Here is a 21,359-nt window from a genome sequence, read left to right as displayed (position 1 = left end):
CCGAACGTCGCCAACATGCAGGGATTGACAGCTTTGCATACCATTTGCAAGAGAATCCACGACGACGACGTGCTCGAGAAATTCTTCAAGATGTGCGAAGAAAAAAAGTTAACCGTGCAGCTCGACGTCTGGGACGAGCAGGGCGACACGCCATTGAACTGGGCTCTGACTCGCGGTCTCAAGAAGGTGGCCGAATCACTTCTTAGAAGCGGCGCCGACCCAACTTTAGCTAATGCAGAGGGACTGACTCCTCTGCACATTATTTGCAAAAGATCCGAAGACGACGACATGGCGGCTATGTTTTTTAAGATCTGCAAGGAGAAGAAGCAGAAGGTGCAGGTCGACGCGAAGGACAAGTTGGGTAGGACGCCTCTTCAATGGGCCGTGGCGAGTATCCTGCCAAATGTGGTCGGTGTACTCTTGCATAATGGCGCTCGAGTTTCTAGCTTCGTTTTTCCCACCGAGGACTACTTTGGCGAGAAAGTGAAGTCGCCGACTACAGATGAAAGTCGGTCTGATTTCGAATTGAAACTAGTACTTGACGTGCTTACCGTCGTCGAACGTCTTGTGTCGAAAGGATACAAGTTGGAACAACCCGCCCTCGTAACATTTGTAAGATTACTCAACAAGCAAGGATTGTTCAAGAAGTCAGAAAATATTGTAAACCGTTGGAATAGAAACGAGGAGTTCGTGAGCAAGGCAAAAAAAATAAAGTTGAAATTTCTGGGCATGTCGTTCGACGTCTTTGTCGAGTTTGCAGCTATTTGTACGATTGATTTATAATTTTAGTTGTAGTTTAGTTTTAGTTACTCGCCAAAGAGCCTGGCCAAGCTTGTGCTTCGCATCTATTTTATTTTCATTCTAGTTTTCATTTTTTGATTTTGTTAAATGTGGCTAATTTTAAATATCATTCAGATAAATTAATTAATAAAAAAAAGAATACATTTCGACTTTTCTTTCGATACACACACGACCATTCAAATTTACAAGATCTCAAAATGTGCATGAACTCAGCCTTTACCCTTTCGTTTAATCTCGTTGTAACAGCAATTTTTTTCGCCGAATCGTTTTCAGCTTCAAAGAAAAGCGCATCCCCGCGGAAACGTTCACTCGCATGACGACCAGTCAGTGGCAATGAAATTAAATTTTTTTAAATATATATATATATATTCTCAAATATTGTACCGCTGGAAAAATTCAATTCAAAATTGCAATATATGTGCGCTCGAGCGCGTTTTTACTCCGTCTCTTTCTCTTTTTTTATTTGGCTTTTCAGCGCTCGAGGCGAAGCTCTTGATTGGCTTTTCTCGTCTGTACTCTCTTCCACTAGCAACATCGCCAGCCGAATCCCGATCAAACGCGCGTCTTCTACACTCGCATACTTCAGGGAGTGTAGCAGTAGATGCACCTGTGCGTGTATAGGTGAGTATACCCGGTATACGTATGTGAGCTTACTTTTGGCCTTTATTCATCTCCGGTCTCGCTCCCTCGCCCGACTCTGTCTTTTTTTGCCTTCCCGTCGGTTAAATCCCTCTTTCCGCTCCGGCACGTTATACGTATAAACGTATACCTACGCGCAGAAAAAGAGAGAGAGAGAGAGAAATATCTACATGCACTTTTTTCAGCTTGTACTCGCGCGCGCGCCTGCTCCTCGTTCACTTTTCACTTTATGTTTTCTTCTTATCGAGTGCACCCTCGTACACTGTATACTAGCTCTCCGTTTTCCTTCCCTCTCTCTCTTTCCAGCGCGCATTGAATTTCCCTCTTTTCATTTATAATGATAAAATATATGAAGCGTTTCTTATGCATTTATACAAATATACATACACGTATACTCTTTACAAGAGTAGACCAAAGAGAGAGGTAAAAAAAAATTGAATTGAATTCATGAGCGATGGTTTTTTTTTGCATAACTCAACGCTGCGGGTTAAATAATAATAATTTTTAAATCGTCGAGCGCGCGCCGCGTCTCGAGTGAATTCATAATTCATAATCGCTTGAAAATGTTATAATATATTTCGCGTTGAACGTACCCACTCTCGCACGTTAATACAATTAAAACGAGTAATCATCGCCGTGCGGTATATAAACGGCGTATATAACGCGAAAAGTTATTATAAACAGCATTTAAATGCTCAGTACCCGTTGAAGCGGTCTTTTGAGTCGACGCGTAATTCATTCAACGACAACGTATATTGCGTACATGTGAGTGCATTTTGTACACCGCAGCGCGAAAAAACAAAGAGAAAAAGCGGCGACGACGGTGCGACGTTGTAATTTATATTACAAAAAAATGTAGCACGAGACTTACCCCGTTCTTCTCGCAGACGCCGCCGGCGTTTTTCAGATCTCCGGTCCAGGCCAGTCCCAGCGTGCCCATCTCGAAGTCCCGGTACGTGAACATGTAGGCGAGACAGAAGGCATCGTAGTCCTCCTCTGTGAAACAAAATAAAATATATCATTGTGCATAAAATTTAAGTTGGCGTCGACGCGTTGGTAATGAACTACAAAATCTAGGATATACTTTATGACGCGTAGTTAGCGCGGCGCGCAAATGGCACGCGTCACGATGCGGCTATTGTGTTTTATCGCGCTGTTGTTAACATGTTTCGCTATTATCAAGGACTCTGCTGTGTGAAAGTGAATATATCGAGCGAGAGAGAGAGAGAGGAAAAAGGGAGAAAGAAACAACGAGATAAATCATTGAGCACGGCCGCTTTATTTCATTGTATATATCATTGATCAACGAGAACAAATGGTTTAATACCGAAGAAAAGATATCGAGCGGAGGGAAAAGTAAATATATACATCCTTGAGTGGCTGCAGGCGGGTAGTAGTAGGAGTAGGAAAAATTAGCTCGAGGCTTGAATAATAACGTGAAAATATCGACGAGTGGACAATGGAATCTGATAGACGCGCTTCTGGGGGGAAGAAAAATCGAATCGCTCTCAATTTCGAGAACATATCACTCGTCGATAAGAGAATCAGCAGTAGTGAAAGAGAGAGAGAGATCCGAGTTAGAGCGCAGAGATAAGAAAACGCAGAACTCGAGAGTCTATTTCTCTCATGGCTATCTTTGGAACACTCGACTTGAGTATGTATCAAGTAGCCCATAAAATGTTTATGGTCCGCGAGCGAGCTGCCTGCCTGCCTCTGTCTCTGCGCGCCTGCTTTTTATGATACTCTGAAACAGTCGATCTCTTATTGCCGAGGATTCAAGGATTCGAGTAAAGAGAGCTCGAGACGGCAGGGAGTAAAAAAAAGAAATATAAATAAAATTGCGGCTGTATATACATCGAAGGGTATATGTCGACTCGGTTATACGGCAGCGTGCGTTGGCATATGGGAGTGCAGGAATCAATGGAGAAATATAAATGAAGTGCCTCTCGCATACGGTAAGGCTTGTGTATGGGCATAACCATTATATAGGTAGTAGGTATAGCTTCCTGCCTCACCCTCAGCGGTGGGTTAATATAAAAGTCAAATACGAGGTGACAAACGGTCGTAAAGCATCGATTCATACATCGAGTATCGCGCCACAGAATCGAAATTGTCATGTACTTACTTTACTTACATTTAACGAGTGTGAGTGTAAAGCTCTATCAAATATAATCTCTCGAATAAACTAACAATTATCGGCAATGAACGATACGAAATATATTTTTCACATTTATATCTACGACTCGAGCGTCGTACAGCAGCAGCACGACCTGCGAGAAAGCAATCTTCGGATTTTAAACGTTTTTTCACGTTCATCGAATATCTATAAGTACACACACGCGGAATCGGATTCTCTCTATCTCACTCTTTTCTTCGTGCCAGTCCTGTGGGAATGTCTAGAAGTAAAAAAAAAAAAAAAAACAGGGAAAAAAGCCACCCCCGTGGGAAATATAAGAGCTTGCGCAAGCTCGCTCGCGAGCGCACGCGTTATTTTGTCCAGTATCGGGAGAAGAGAAAGATACGCCCTGGCTATACTCGCCCAAGCGCGCGCGCCAGGCAACTTATTTCATTTCAAACTTTTTCCTTTCGAAAGGAGAGAAAACCTGTGCGTCTGCTCGCGAGCTTGCGAGTCGCGCGCGCGCGCGCGTGTGTGTAATGGGCATGCACGCAACAGCGGCGGCGCGCAGCTGACAAAATGAGACCATTTTTCAGCAAGAGAGAGAGAGAGAGAGAGAGAGAGAGTCTGGGCTGCGTTGCGTCGTCTCGCTTGGATTATAAGCACGAGTAAGTTAAAAGCGACCTTTTGGGGGTGAGATGTGTATGTATACACAAGAAGAAATTGTATAGCAGTTTGCAATCGTGCGAGAGGAAACTGGCGTATACGACGGAAGGAGCGAGAGAGTCCGTTTAACCAGATTTTAGATTTTTTTTTTCACCGAAGAAAATTTCCTTCTACTTTCTCATGCGCAAGAGTTATTTCGGTTTTTCTTCTTGCCGAAAAAATGCACGTGTGCGCTATCCAAGACACTCGACCAACCAAAAAAAGAAGAAAAAAAAAATGAAGAAGAAGAGGAAACAAAGAAAGAGACTCTCAAGGAACGCCAAAGTGGAGAAGCGAATATATAGCAGTACGGCGGTGGCGGGTCGAAGAACGCGGTGGCGCGGTCAGCAGCTCTCTCTCTCTCCTTCTCGTCCTTCGTACCTATCGTGCGGTTTGCGTGAATTCCCATCACGTTCTTAATACAAATGGAGCTGCTGCTGCTCATGCTCTCTTCTCCTCGACCTATAAGGTACCATGCCCTGCACACAACGTACAATATATATGAAGTGCTGCTGCTGCTGCTGCACCGAGTGGCCGAGCTGCCACTCTCTATTCTCCTGCTTCTGCTGATGCTGCTGCGCCTTTTTCTCTCCCTCTCGGTTTTTCAATCGAGTTTTCCCTAACTGACCTCGGTTTTTCAATGAAATGTGCCGCCCTTTACAATATCAACGTTGAAGTCCTGAGATGTGTACGTATCGCGTAGGTATGCACGTGCCTACAAACAAATGTATCACGAAAGAGGAAATACGTAAAAGTACGAAAAAAATAGGAAAAAAAAGGGAATCATCTCTCGTTCAAACGAAAAAGTAATAAGCCGACGTTGAGAATAGACAAATGGAAAAAAATGCCCGAGAGATGGAAAAATCACTACGTATATCTGATTTTTTCTCTCATTCTTTCATTTTCCGTTTCTTTTTTCTTTTTTTCCTCCCCCTTTCTTTTTTGTTCTTTTTGCTTTGCCAATTTATACACACATCAGATCCATCTGTAACTCTGCTGGGGCATAGGATAGACAATTCGACGTTTCGCATATTGGCCGGGTATAAACTATAGTATTTTCTAAAATTGAGCAGACAGAATTTTCGGAATATACATGTATAGAGAGAGAGAGAGAGAGAGGAAGCATGTGTGCCGCGTGGCGCTAAAAAAAAGACGCGCGCGCCCCGTAGACGCGACACATAATGTGCAGCATATTTCGCGTTGTGCTGCAGCACAGCACACACCAGATGCATGCGCACGTCGCGGCGCCTGCATACGTATACCACCTTTATATATTCCTCGGAGCACTTTTTGTTTTCCCATTTTTCTTCTCCGTTGACGGGTGTTCACGGGGTGCGAGTTCGATGCTTTTTTACAATAAATAATAAAATGTATATATCCATCTACGTATACTGTCTCGAATATTTTTCGTATTTTAAAAATTCGGCAGCAATACGTATGTGCGAGGTAAAACTCGCGAGGAATTCGATATGTGGCATCTGAAATCTGTCGAAATAGCACAACTGCACATCTCCTTGAATATAATATATATCGTACGACGACGACGACAAATGGCCGACCGCGCGTGGTATACTGGAATTATTGTCCTGACAGAGAATAATTAAAGCGCGCTGCAGAAGGGGGTCGTCGGGCTCCCGAAGGAAAGTCCGGAGGACTCCGGAGGGCTATCGCGCTGCTCAAGTATAATACTCACTATGTATACGAGCAAAACATCGAGCCCCAAACACACACACATATATACACGTATACTAAGTCAAAAAGTCAACGAGGGAACAGCAGGTCATATACTGTGTGTGTTGTTGTTCTCCTCTATATATATGCTGATATCATTTGCAATAGTGTAATCAGCAGTAACAGTAGCAGCAGCAGCAGAGCTCGAATTCGCGAGAATCTGGCAGTTAATTATGAGCCGCGCGCGCGCGCCAGTGGTGTGGGAACGAAGGGACGTCGACACACACATACATACAGACTGCAGGGTTTCGAGCGAGCGAGTTTTGGCGCTTACACGCGGCTCCAGAAACAAACTGAAAATTCTAGTCCACAGGTTCGCATGATGGCTAGAAATTCGCACGAATATTTGAACTATTTGGCTATTATAGTTCAGGCTCCACGAGAGAAAGGGAGAGAGAGCAGAGCGTGTATCGTCGCTTATACATACTGTATAGCACCGTATAAGTTTAATGCGCGCACCAGTACGTGTGCGCTGCAAGCTCGGACCGCAAGCAGCAGCCGCTATGTTCATACATAAGTGTCCTGCGACTGCTCTGCCGCTGCCTCGAGCTTATATCGTGTAATATAGGTTCTCTCTCGTATTATATACGTAAACTCGCGGGGTGCACACGCAGCACATACATCACACCTCTGACTGTGATGACACTGATGTGCGCACAGAGAAAGATATATATATATACTACTACTCACCAGAAAAGAGCTCGAGGTATTTCTCGACGCCGTAGCTGCCGGGGAAGCGATAATTCGGATCGCGCAGGGCGTCGCCGCTGTGAACTTTCACCCGCTTTATCATGAAGCTAATGTTGTCCGGGCGGCCGTCCTGATTGAAGTCTGCAAAGAGAGAGAAAAAGAAAAACAATAATTAACTTTTTTTTGCGCGGGGGAGGGTAATTGCGAGCACGAGGAAGAGAGAAAGAGAGAAATTGGAGCCGGAATTGATGATGTACTCTTCGCGCGCAAGCTGCAGGCCGATTGTTTTTTTGGCAATCGACGCGCTCGCGGGCGTGCGCGCGAGAGGAACTTTTGATAAAAGAAGCCTCTTCTTACACGAAAGTTTTCCAAGTCTTTCTATCTATCCGAGCAACGTCGAGGAAACCTCTGCTTTAGGCGCCAACGCGCGCAGACACACATACTAAAACGTGGTTTACATCGACAGACTGTCGCTCGCGGATAGAGAGAAAGAGCTAGATATAGGTAAGCCGAGCAAAGGGTCTTCCTCCACTTCTTCTTCTTCTTCTTCTTCTTCTTTGTCCTTGCAAAAGTCTCGGGGAACAATAGAAGTTGACTGAGCACACAAGTTTGCGGAAAAGCAGAGAACCTTATATACTATATACGACCAACCACCTAATGCTAATCAAGATAGAGGAGAAGAAGAAGGAAGCGGAGTAAAAAAAAACTCGGAATACTTTCGAGTTGTTCGAGTAATTATGTCAACCTCAATCTCGTTATCGTTAAATTGCCAATTATGCGCACCGAAATCAACGATATATACGCGCGTTGCAATTAAAAAGTATACCAATATAATTATGAGCGCAGCAGCCTAGCTCACCTGTATGCTTGTAGATCGAGTTGACTTTCTGCACGTGCCGCGTCATGACCTCGATGCAGGCCTCCTCGGTGCCGTATCGGGCGAAGAACTGATGATCCGCCTGCAGATACAGCATGCAGGTGGTCTTGCGCGGATCTATCGTGGCTCGCTTCTGCAGATGCCTCGTGTAACGCTCCGCCAGACGCGAGTTGCTGCTGCTGCCGCTCCCGCTGCTACTGCGGATCATCCAATGGATATATATTTCGTAACGCGTGTAATGGAAAATATCGATGTTCCCAGATTTATGTAATATCGATGTACGTACCCGTTTGAGGAGGATGAGGAGGAAAGATCCTTTTCGTGTTTCTTCGCTTTCTTCGTGGAAGTTGGATCGACCTCGGGCTCTTTCGAGTAAAATGCGCCGTGCAGTCGAACCTCTTGGTCCAACAAACGTTCGAAGAACGGCTCCGATGTGTTATTCGCGCTCGCCAGTCTGGATGAAATACATATGATTTATGTAAATTATTGGGTAAAATCTGTAATCTTCGACTCATATGCAATGATTTTAACGTTGCCAATTGTACATTCACAGATTTAAAGGTACGCGCCATCTAGTGGTGAATGCTTTAATTGGTATTATTGTATTTAAAAGGACCGATAGCTGGTTTAAATGTTTGTTCCTAAATTATTAGGAAATAAAAAATGCACTTATTTAATGTAACGTAATTGTAAACAAAAATCTATCAAAAGCAAGCCAAATCGATTGTAATATAATTTAATAATTTTTCGAATCATCTATTTAAAAAACGTACTTTTGCAAGGTCTCGCGCAGGCTGGCGTTTTTCAGCTCCTGACTGGCGCAGCGCAGCGGCTGGGGCGGCTTCTCCACGTCCGAGACCCGATAGGCGATGGTGTGATAGGGCGGCGAGGTGTCCTCCTCCGAGGATATGTATCTGCTGGCCGGCTCGATGTAGTACTCGTCGACGCCGGTGACCACGCTCGCGTCCAGCAGGCCGTCCTCCGTCACGACACCTTGGACCATGGCGTTTTCATCCTCTGCAACACACGTGCGACGACGAAAGCATATCGTTATTAATCATCGGAATTAATGGTAAAGAAATAATTCGATTATTTTGTATCGCGTTTCTATATTAGCGAATTATAATGCATTATATGCTTTTGCTTTATGCTTATGCTACGGTTTAATTCAAATTTAATATCCCGATATTTCATAATGCGCCAATTTATCGCCCGGAGTCGTCGCAGGGGTGTGGCGGTACTGCGGTGGAAAAATAAATTTCAACCTCTAGCTGAGTGAATCATCACATCGTTGCTCGTATAAGCTAATTAATCGCAATTCATTGATTTATGCATACACAATAAAACAAGCAGCCCACGAATCGAAAATTAATCCAAGTAATCGTACGCATCGACGTTGAAGATATATATTAAAACACCCTTGTAGCGCGATATAAAATTGTATTTTATCGCTTTTCTTTACGGATATAGAAAAGTTTTAATTGACTTGAATTAACAAAGTTTACAAAAGAGGGAAAAGTTTGATTGTTTCCCATTGATCGATCACTTAGTGGCCTCGGAGCAAAGCGCAATATATATAAAAGCGCGCGTTCCGTTGGCTTTTCACGCACTTACTCTCGAGGGGCAGCGGCGACGACGGACGACTTTACCGAGACGTGGTAATTAAAGCCCCGAGTCAAAATAAAGAAGACGTTGTCTCGATTAAAATCAATTATATCGAAAGTTTTCCGAACGTGCACACAAAACGCAGAGTTATAATGTATAACACAGCCTTACGTCGCCGATTGCTAAATTGAATGCACCGCGTCGATCGACGAGTCGTCGAATTCCGAAACGAGTTATGTCTATATATACGCGAGCTCCGAGAAGGAAAGAGAGAAAGTTCCGTTTCGCGCGCGCGCGCGGCCATACGCACACATCGATTTGCATACTGCATCGTACGGGAGGAAAATTCCCGTTCTCCAGCTGACGTGCAGCAAGTATACGTGTAACTCGTGCGCCGTACTACGTCTCGTACATATGGATTTACACATCCGCGCCATCATTAGTGTCGTTAGCCGTGATATATCACTTCGCGAGTTTGCGTTTCGACTGCGTCGAGGTGAGTCAAACGACACGCGTGAAAATAATAATATCGAAGATTTCGCGCGCGCTCGTGTCCGCGCGAGAGACGCTTGTTATCAACTCTGAGTAAGCTCTCGAACTGGCACCATATAGAAAAAACTCTTGGTTTTTCCCGCGGTAAATTTACGCCGTGCACGATATCGCCCGGTTCATTAAAATACTTCGGGAAAAACTACGCGGGATTGATTTATCCTTTGAAATCTCTTTTATAAAGCTCTTTTTAATTAGCGAAAAACTTTCCTCGAGTTGCTCGAGGGACTGCGGCGGCAGCGGCGCAAGCAAGCAAGCAAGGTAAAAAGGTATAAAAGAGAGCATCATTACGAAAAGCCTGGAGTGATACTATTAGCAATTTTCTTGTTTCAAGATGATAAGAGATAGTATTTAGCGGGGCGGGAGAGGCGAATAACTTTATAAGCGAGTATAAACTGCATATAAACACAAAAACACTTCGCGGGAAGGGTGTTTTTTTCAAAGCGTAATTAAACTGGTTAAATTGTTTTGTTCGCTGCAGCAACTTCGAGCTGTGTTGTATACTCTTCAAACTTCGCGCGCGCGCGGACTATGTGAACTGGGTTACGCGCGTCTTAATGTAAAAGACCATTTGCATGCCCCCACCCAAAAAATGTATATAAACTCCGTCGTAATTCACGATCTAGCGGCGATGCGCGTCTTGATGAGTTAATTACATTGTGTTTCTTGTCTAAACTATGTGCTCGCGAGTTATCATTGCCGAGAGGCAAATTTTTTTTTTCTTCTTCTTCTTCTTCTTCTTCACAAAGTCATTCTCAACAGTTGTAAAACACTCGAAGTTTAAAATAATGAAAATGAGCTTGAATCCCTTTGTAAAGGAAATATCACGCAGCGATGACAGCGAAGAAAAGGAATGATTTTTCCGAGAGCAAAAAAAAGGAAAAATAATAATAATTCACAAAGACGCGCGCACTAGCAAGCGCAAGGTAGAGCTTATACGCGGAAAAAATATCTTCAAAAGAGCCTTACGAGGATTTTCTTTGGTCGCATTAACTTCAGCGCAAGTATATAGCGCGCAGAGTAACTGCAAGCGAGCCTCAAAAAAGTGCGAACTGTTAAAAAATTACATTTTTCATCCGGATTGCGTAATTAATGCGTCTTAAAAGTCCCGGCGAGCAAGCCGAGAGAGAAAAAAGAAAAGGGGGGGAGAGAAACACAGAGAGTGAGAGAGAAAGAGGGAGAGTGCATAACGACGGCGCGCAGCAGAATTTAATTGGAATCTCCCTCTTGGAATTCCGCAGCATGAAAATTTATTCTCCACATTGGGGAGCAAGGGACGGGGGGCTACAATCTCGGCGCAGTTTAAAGTGACTTATCTGCACGTTTTGACGGGCGCGCGTGCGGACTGTCTGCTTTAGTCCTCGCGAATCAGTGCGTCGGTCAATTTTAGCTTTGTTTTCAGAAAATTTATCTCGTGTACGGAGTAACGTAACTATTGTTATTGCATAACGAAATCGTGTACTTTGATATATACAATTATTTTCTCTTTGTCACTTGCAGATTTACAGATTTAAAGGTACTTGCCATCTAGCGGTGGATTCTCAAACTGGCATAATCGTGTTCAAAATGATTGAACACTAGTTTAATTTTTTTAAAGCAGTTGAATTATGTTTTTCAGGTCATTGAAAATGAGCTTAATATTTTTAACATGACCGTAACAGAAAAATAAGCTAACAACAAGCCAATTAATGGTCATTTACTATAAAATATTCTAAATACTTATTTTTTTGTTATAAGATCATTGTTAATGTTGACAATTTTCACCCGGACACTGCTCTCACATCGACTTTAAAAACTAAACTATTTTTTTTATTCAACGACTTCGCCTTCGACTTTCCATAATATTAATACGCATTTGCACTTTGCGCTCAGTTCCACAGCAGTCCGTGCGCCTTCCCCCCAATCGACGTACGAAACGTCTGCGTCGTGGTGCGCAATTATACCCGCAGGTTTAATAAGCTTTTGTGTCGCGGAGAGAGAGAGAGCGAGACAGAGTTCGAAGTCGTACCGAGCAGTCGGCCAAGCGCGAAACATATTTAGCCGAAGAAGCTATGATCCGATTATAGGCGAGCTAGCTCGTATTCTGCGTGGCGGGGGTGTGCGGTGTATTCGATTGGCGCACCCGCGTACATCTCATTCCACGTCGAGTGCGCTAATACCCGCTGTTATACCCCGTGCATTGTGGCTTGCTCATATAGGTATAGAGAGAGAGATAGAAGCTTTGCCGATATTCAAGTATAGCACGCGCAATTCTCGAATTACATATCTATATACGTACATATACATTGGCCGCGTGTCGGAACGGGATGCTCGCGCGTTTCTCTGTATGTATGCTATGGACCTGTACTTATAACGATAGAGTCATTGTAAATTGTTCAGCCGTGCGAGCTGACTGTGCACAACTGCAGCTGGCGCGCGCGAGCCGTGTAGTATAGTCGGTCCAGCGTAATATACGGACAATCTTTTTTTTTTCGTCGACGAATTTACTTAACAGAAAGTAAAGCATAGTGCACTTGTCAGATAATATGGTATTGGCCCATATATATTTATATGTGCGAAATCAGCTTCGATTCTTACGTACATGTACGGGTTGACGCGCGCTGAATCTGAATATTATAGCTCTTGGAAAGCTCTCTTACCCGAGCGAAGCTTCCTCTTTTTTTCCCACCCACCTTTCTTCTTTTGATAGGTTGAAAAAAAAAAAAAAATTGGATAGCCATTCATTGGCGAAGTTGAGCAGCATGCACGCCCGCGCACTATATCTAGCCGGCGCATCTGCACAGGCTCCGAAGAGTGCAGCAGCAGTAGCGCATGTTTACGTTTAAATCGTATCTCGAGAGAGCCCATCAGATTATTGGAAAAATCTTGAGAAAGGCTTCGATCGTCGACGAAAGCACGCGTGCAAGGCTTTTTCGCAGGGTTCGATAAAAAAAAAAAAAAGAAACAACAACGGCAACATCATAAATGGAAAATTCCGTTATGTATAAAAAGGTAAAATCTATGCGAGGCATTTTTACTTTTATCCTCGCATCGTTTTATTTTGAAAGATTAGCTTGAAAGGATACTTGTCGGAATATAGCTTCTTCGCGCACGTACACACACACAGTACACATACACGGGAGCCTATATAATACAAGGAGCGCGCGGGCACTTATACGCGCCGCTGAAAGTTTTACGCAATCTGCCGGAAGAACGCCGAGAATTACGCACGTAGAGTTTTTATATCTACTCCTGCCACCTCCGCCAGCCTCTCGCGAAGCACCCATAGTCAGCAGCAGCAGCAGCAGTGTGTATGTATGTATGTGTGTACCGGCTGCCGTAGACACGAAAAGCTTTTCTTTTATGACTTTGCCAGGCAGGCAGCAGCACTTCGGATCCGGGGAGCGCCAATGAATCGGGAATCAAGAGCACTCGCGCAAGCCAATATACCCTCTCTCTCTTATACTCCTCCGCAAGCGCTGGTACATTATGTATGGGCTCACGATCCTACCTGACTTTTCCCCCTCTCTATCTTTACTCGCGTAGACGCGAAGCTTTTGCATCGATTATTTTAATCGTTCCTATTTAATGCGAGACGTCTTATATATTAATCGCAAGCTCTGACTTTGTTGTGTACCCGAAAATAATGGGCTATTGTTGCGACGACGATCGGGAAACGATCAGCAATCCCACGAGCTCCGATGAATGATCTCGCTCCACGCAAAATCAGACTCTGCCATATACCCGAGTGCATTTCTATTATATCACTATTAAATAGAAGACGCGGAAGCATACGAATCGATACGAAGCGAGAATTGTCGTATATATCGACTTTTCGCTTTATGTGTACCATCTTTTCAGCGCATCATTGATTGTTCCTTTTCATTGTGCAGCCAAAGCATATCGTTTTCCAGTCTCGCCTCTCTGTATAACCCCGCGAACGTTTCGGATCCCTAAAATATATGTGTATTTCAAAATGCTCTCACTCGGCCGATATAGAAACGTATGCGAGTTCTTTACGCACGTTCGGATTGCAACGCAGCTCGACTAAAAATCACGGGTGATATTACCCTTTCCCCGACTGCGTATAATGGCTGTATAACATCGATGTCATCGCGACGTGCGCAGTTGTCGTAGCTTAACTCCCGGTGTCTTGTTTCTTTTTTTTTTTTTTTGTTCAACCCATCGCGAGAGAGAGAAAACTCGCTATCGAGCTTTTGCCCGCGCGCGCAAGATAATAAGGCGTTACTTTTTATTGGTCCGGGGGTCGGCTGGAAGAATATCGAGTTGAATTTTATCGAACATCGAGAACGCGCGCGCGAGCGAGCGAGAAAGATAAAACGAGAGAGAGAGAGCAGATAAGCGCGCACTAAAATCTGCAGCTCGCCTGACGAACACGACGCGCAGGCTTATGAGCTAGATTGCCGAGAAAATCGAATTTGCTACAGTCTCTCGGTTTGCTTTAATTTTTTTCTTTTTCAACCCTCTTTAGCGTTCAAACAACTTAATAGAGCGAGATTATTTTTCAGGGTAAAATCGTCCGAAAATGGCTAGAACCGTGTCCGAAGGTAAGAGAAAAAAACACGTCGACCGAAAGAAAAAGGGAGCAGAACATTTTTTAACAAATGGATGAAAAATGCCTCGCAGCATGTTACACCAGCAGAAAAAAAACAAAAAATAAAACATCACGTTTTAGCTACTCTCGGGTCGGCAGATACACGCTGCTGCTGCTGCTGCCGCCGCTTCTATACTTGAAGAATTCGTGCAGAGACGTATGAAAAGTTTTCTTCGCAAGAGCTGTGCAGCTTGCCTCGAAGAAGATTTTTTACACTCGCATCCCACCTGCAGCAACCACCTCCCCGGCGAACCTCGCATAAATATACGCGTCTCGGGGGGGAAGAAAAAATTCTTAAAACGCGTTTTTGAAGTGCATTAAACTGTAATTCGATGAGCAGCACGGCCTATTCGATATGAGCAGCTGTTATATACTAGACGATCGGTAATCGCGTACACGCCGCGTACTCCGTCATCCGAAATGCATTAAAAAAAAGAAAAAAAGAAAAAAGTCGCATCTATCATGGTATGAATTAGATAGAGCCTATACGCTTATACAAAAATGCGGAATTTACAGTTTCTCATATCAACGCGGGTAGCTTATGCTTACACATGCAACCGAATACGGTGGAGTCGAAATATGTATTAGACTATAGGGATGTTTTTTTGGGATGATAAAGTTCAAAGTAGAGGAGTATGTTTTTACTATTACCCTCTATTTTACCCACTAGTTCAAGTAATATGGATATGTACTGGCATTACAATCTTTGACTTGAGTAATATGGATATGTACTGGCATTACGATCTTTGACTTATATAATTATTTTGACTTTGCCGTTTGCAGATTTACAAATTCAAAGGTACTCGCCATCTAGTGGTGGATGCTCAAAATAGTATCATCTTATTCAAAGTAGCTTGATAATTTTTTGATACTAATTTTTTTTGGAAACAGTTAAATTGTTTTTTTCAGATCATTAATTACTATTTAATGACTAATTAATGAATGACTAATAAATGACTATTAATGACTAATTAAGACTATTAATTTCAAATGGTAATTCTATAATTATTAGGCCGTTATTATAATATTGAGCATTTCTACCAAGATTCCGAAATTGATGATTCGAGTCTCGCGCCCGCTTGCTTCGCTCGTGTAACGCGTTATGATCAGTCGATCGACTGCGCATGCATTGACGCCGCTCAGCAGCTCTGCATGTAGCCACTCGCTCTCTTTCTCTTTCTTTCTCTCTCGCTCTCTTTAAAATGTGACAGTGCGTTATAGTGTCTTCGACCACGTGCTCGATGACCAGTGTAGTGTGCCATAGATTCGTAATTTTTCATAACTGCCGTTAATTTGCATCAACAGTTTCATTAAAAATGGATGCGTACGATAGCGATGCATTCTATTATTTCGAACACGATCGTTTGAAAAATATAAAAATAGTGAACGCTAGACGCAAAGAATTTTGCCGCATGATTACGAGTGAATATAACTCAATGGACAGACTTATGATACGGTTGATGAACAGTAGAAACCTGTTTCCGAGTTACGAAGATAAAAAATATTTTCTCGTATTCGCTTTGAAGAAATGCAATGAGAAAATCATGGCACTGCTGGAGGCGACTCAGTTAAAAATACACGAGGTTAGATTCTATGGTGGAAAGTCTGCTGTTCATTATTTGGCTGAGTTGATATACCAAAGAAATGGTGGAATTTTTCCCAGAAAATTCACAATTACAGTGTTCATGGAGAAATTTTTTTTAAGTAAGTCGCAGAAAAATTATATCGACGACCATGGCTATTCGTATTTTCATGGAGCCTGCATGGCTGGTAACGAGGAAAGAGTCTACCGTTTCATAAGTGAAGGTGTAAATGTCAATCTCGACACTTGGAAGTGTTCGCCGTTGCACATCGCCGTGCAATACAGACAGGTCTATGTAGTAGCGATGTTATTGAACAACGGAGCCAATCCGAATCAGCTGAATCGCGAGCAATCGACTCCTCTACATGCCCTTTCGTGGTTGTGCGTTTGTGAGTGCGTCACTTATTATCGTTTCTGTGATCATAGAGAGCCAGTCGATGAAATTGTCCACATGCTCATGGAAAAAGGGGCTAACATCGAGGCACGCAATAAATACGGAGACACTCCGTTACAGGCAGCGATATCGTGTTTCGACGTCGAGCTTGCCAGGACACTCATGAAACACGGCGCGCATCTCGATAGTTTAAACGAGGATAGAATGTTCAACATGGATTTCTCCACGATCGAATTGAAAAACTATCCGTTGACTTTGAACATTATCGAGACGATGCAAATGTTGAAATCGGCGGGCTACGAAATGAGCTTACGAACCAGACTCAGGATGATAAAATATTGGACAAGACTTCGAGGAAACGACACCGAACACTTACTTCCTTACGGTTCATGTGAGTCATTAAATTTTATTACAAATAGATCATTTTAATTTTCTTTTGATTTATATCGTTAATTTTTTAATCAGGGCCTAGTCGAGCCAATTTCAACATCATGGATATCGAAAAAACCTTGTTTATTTATCGTAAGTTTGGCTTTTATAACAAGCAAGAAGCTAAGGATTTCTTGCGCGAACGATGCGAGAAAATGACACCGAAGCGCAATGGATTTCAGTGGACCGATGAAGATTTTACTTTAGAGGCCAAACATTACGCGAGAGAAGTTGCGAGATTCAATGAGATCATGATAACCGAAGACGTCTCGCTCTATAAACTTTTACAAATGAGCTATAGCGAGGGATACTCGCTATTGAAAAACGTAAATATTTGGCGGGTCTTTCAAACGCAAAATCTAAGGTGTACCGACTTGAACATCAAGGTAAAAAGACACGTGGCGAACATTTTGATAAGGCTGCAGCTGGAATTATTCGTAGCCGATCTTTTTATGACGGATCACTGTAAGTTGAATATGCCTCACACCGTTTGTCGCATAGTTGCCGAAAAAATGAGCGACGAGGACTTGTTTCGTTTGTGCGAGCAGACGGACGAGGATTGCTTGCCGACGCAGCAAGGACAGATTTATCAGAATTTAATTGTCGTCTGCGTAAACGACAACAGGCGTGTAAAAATGTGTGATTATGATATACGTACATCAAATAACCTGTAAATAATTCATTGTAAAACGGTTTCTTAATGATTCCAAGTGAGATAATTTTTTGTACGCGTGACTTTTTTTTAAGCGTAAAAATAGAAATAAAAAAACTGGAATTTCAACGAGCTTCTTTGAATATACTTTCGAGACCCACTTGGCCCCTGGACTAGCACACACGCGCGCTAAACGAATTCGGAAATTTGAAATTTTGCACTCGCTCGTGTGCCGGGGCCACCACTCTCATATGCATGTACAAGGGTGCGCAAAACTTGGACTCGCACAGGCTCTGTACACCTACATACATAGGTATATCTTATAATATATATATACGCTAATAGCAACTGCGAGATGTATATCTATATAGGCTTCGTCCCTAGACGTGCCATAGCTAGCCGGATGTGACTAACGAAAGTTGAAACCGTGCCTAGGCTGATTCTCCACATTTACACATACAGCAGCAGGGAGAGGCAGAGAGAACTGGCTTTCTGCGACTGCAGCTTATATACATGTACGAATACATATAGCATTATACTGAAAGGCGCCGCGTGGCGTGCCGAGCGACTCCGAGTATATACGGATAAACGCGCGTACACACCGATTCCAAGGGCTATATACATGTATGTAATGCATTCATTTACACTTAAACATGCGCCTGTGGAGCAGCAAAGCTTATACGCCAGGCATTACAAAGCACAGAGGGAGAGAGGAAGGGATATATATTTGCATGCAGATGCCGACAGATGGTGTATGGCGAACACGCGCTCGGTATACGCTGTTCAAGGCGCAGTGAACGCGCGCGAGGTGCACACGCTCGACGAACTGTGCATACATACGAAATATATATGTATATAGATGTATTGCTTCTAATGCCAGCCGCCTGTGTATAGCTGCTGCACATTGGCTGCTGCTGCTGCTGCTGCTACAGAGAGATGCGCGCATAAACGAGCCGAATGTATATATTCCGATGTGTGTGGCTTTCGTTGCACATAACATATAGTATATACAGGAGGGAGAGGCTGACCTAATTGAAATCCTCGACGTCGTCGTCGCCGCACCGTACACCGAGCTGAACTACTAGCGAGAGCGAAAGCCGAGATATAGAAGCGCTGCTCTATCCATATATGCATTTATATATTATATATAGTATACAACGTGTCTCTGATCTTTTGGTGCAGCGCATGCTAAATTCGAGGCTCTCGTGTAGTCGCGAGAGATCGTATCATACATCTATGCAAAGGAGGTATTACATCTGTGCATATTATTGTAAATTAAGCTTTGTGTGTGCGCGAGTAATTCGTTACGACGAAATCACGATACGTGTCGTTGCATGACGCAGCTGCTGCGGTCGATGCGCAGCAGCTCGCTGCACCGATGTGTCACTGTCACGCGTATATGAAAAGTTTGGAGAAAAAAATTGCTTCCTCGTGCGATACAGAGGCTCGAAAATGAGTTTGTAAACAAGGTGTCGTATCATAGGATCGTTTTGTTTACACGTTAATAAACTCCAAATTGAGTTCCCGATCAATTAAATTTTATTTTATTATTCAAACATTTTTGTTTTTTCAGTTTTTTCAAAACGTTGAAGTGATTTTGGGAATATTTGTGTAATTAGAAAAGCAATTGAACTTTGAGAGAAACAAAGTGGAGATTCGTAAAATATTTTAAATTTTACACGCTATTTAGTTAGAATTTAAGCATGAAAAAAATAAGAGTAATCAAATTTTCAAGGGTAAGCTTTTTTTATCAACGGTTACATTGGCAGTGGTTTTTTTTCCACCGGAGGAAATCGAATCCAGGACAACTCGATTCGAGCCATCAGACGAATAATATATCAATTAGCCGCGAATGAAAAAAAAGAAAAGAAAAGGAAGCTCGGTAGCTGGAAGCGCGCGATAGACAATTAATTTATGTAGGAGGGCCGAGAACGCGCGGCGGTAGAAAGTAAGAGAAAAGGTTATACGTGTAGTGGTATATAAAGCCATCGAGCGGTGTGCCGGAAGAAGACGATCGCGCGTCCCAGAGAGACACGGTCTATACGTGCAGTCGCTGCGCAATTCCAGTGTACACGCGCGGCTCCGAAAGAAACTATACGCAGAGACAGACACATATACACACGATTGCAATAGCGTGTACTGCACAGGTCGACTCGAGCTACTGCTGCTGCGTTCGGTCGCGTGCACTTCTTGAAAAGAAAGGTACAAAGTTAACGGAGTAGAATCTCTGGTAATTCGATAATGACGCGCGCGGCGCTACACGCTTACGTACGTACGTGTGTGTGTGTGTGTGGCTTAACAGACGCGAAGCGCACCTCTTATATTTATAGGAACAAATTGAGCAAGACGAAGGCAGTATACGGTATATGTATATATGCTGTATAGAATTGTAACAGCGTAGCGTCCGATCGAAACGGCGCGTGCACTATACCGGCAACAACAAGCAGCAGCAGCAGCAGCACCACTATCCTTACGAATCCTCGTAACTTTTCTCTTAAGAAAAAAAAGTTGCTGCTGTACTTGCACCTCGAACAATGCGTGGATCTATATACCAACTTGGAGTGAGTTTATATACGTGTATATCCAACATATATATACGTCGGCCCGAGTGTTGATGTATCGGAGCAGCGAAGGGCGGGAGGAGGAAGAGGGAAAAAGTGTAGAGTAGAGTGAGCGAGAGCAGAAACTGCACTTATATTATACTCCACGGCGGCTGCAACTTACACGTATTGCGGGGGGCGCGCCTAGCAGCAGCAGCAGCAGCAGGCCCTAGGCATGGGCTCGAGTTGCTGCCGAGTGTCTGCTCGCTTGCCTTGCTCGCTCGTGCCTTATAACGTCTGTGTATATACATACTCATAAACCAACTTGTTATCAAGTTCAAGCATTATGCAATTAACCGGAAGCACCTTAACTGCTGCCAACGAGAGAGAGAGAGAGAGAGAGGAAGCGAGAGAGACGCCTAATTGCGGTGGCATCAATTTTCAATGTGTATATAACAGCAGCAGCTCTATACATAACAAGCTGCCATACTCCTTGTTCTATATATGTTTATATTTGCAAAAGCTCGAGAGCTTTCATTGGCCTTATATTGCAAGCAGTAAAATGTATATCTTCTCGTTGGCATGATGTATAGAACAAAAAAAAAAAAAACAGAGTGCCAGAGCGAGGATCTCGCGTCCGGAATGGAATTTGCCGACGCGCGTTGACAATTCGCCAATATGCATCGCGAATTCGTCCTGCGCCTCGATACATATATAATGCGTACGCATTTATATGGCTCGCGAGCCGTATAACAAACGCGCGCTTGACGTATCGGCTATGGAACTCGCTGTTGTCGCGTCCCTGCGGAGCATATCGCGCGCGACAATTCGAATAAGCTGCTGCGCCGCGTCGGTCGTCCGTATAGAATATTTTGCATACGTCAAGCTCGGTCAAACTATTTTCTATCCTCCGCGCTTTGTACTTTAAAAATATACGAACTTATATATCGTATAAAACGTTTGTATGTTTAATCCGGTAAATCAATATATACGATGGCAATTTATGGCGCTCGCAGCAGCAGCAGCAGCGGGATAATATTATATATAGCTCCAGATATAGCTTAATAATTAATTTTAGCTCCTATAAGCTAAACTCCGCGCGCGAGCTGTGGAGTATAATTTATTATTTTAAAACTGTCCTTCCTTCGGCGCCGGCACTGCTTACTATCTCGAGCGCCTCCGCTGCTGCTGCTGCTGCTGCTGCTGCACCAGGAGTATATCGCTCTTTATATCTTTGGCCTTTATATAACACCCTGGCACATATAGCTCGCTATATGTACGACCCTACCCGACCCAACCCCTACCTACCCTCGCTGGCAACTTCCGTGCAGAAGCGATAAAATTTTCCCCGAGCAATCGCGCGCGGCGGCGGCAAGCTTCGTTGCGATTGTGGCGCGCAAGCTTTTAATGGCTTTCGAAAAAAAAAAAAGAAAAGAAAAAGAGGAAGGAAAGAAA

The 21,359-nt window shown here is 43.5% G+C and overlaps 1 protein-coding gene across 1 annotated transcript in view; it reads right to left on the bottom strand.

The window, feature by feature from the left end:
• The window catches only part of LOC106651781 (disintegrin and metalloproteinase domain-containing protein 10), an 88,846-nt gene that overhangs the window by 16,268 nt on the left and 51,219 nt on the right, over positions 1–21,359 (bottom strand). The window contains exons 4-8 of the mRNA XM_023462668.1: positions 8,333–8,576; positions 7,846–8,013; positions 7,542–7,756; positions 6,683–6,823; positions 2,312–2,436 (exon numbers count right to left, since the gene is read on the bottom strand). Coding sequence (XP_023318436.1) covers positions 2,312–2,436; positions 6,683–6,823; positions 7,542–7,756; positions 7,846–8,013; positions 8,333–8,576 — 893 coding nt within the window. The remainder of the gene's footprint in view (positions 1–2,311; positions 2,437–6,682; positions 6,824–7,541; positions 7,757–7,845; positions 8,014–8,332; positions 8,577–21,359) is intronic.

This window comes from Trichogramma pretiosum, unplaced genomic scaffold (genome assembly GCF_000599845.2).
Source record: "Trichogramma pretiosum strain Unisexual culture from Peru unplaced genomic scaffold, Tpre_2.0 scaffold11, whole genome shotgun sequence".
Taxonomy (NCBI): Eukaryota; Metazoa; Arthropoda; class Insecta; order Hymenoptera; family Trichogrammatidae; genus Trichogramma; species Trichogramma pretiosum.
The sequence above is the reverse complement of the archived record's forward strand: the minus strand, read 5'-3'. Positions and strand labels throughout refer to the sequence as shown.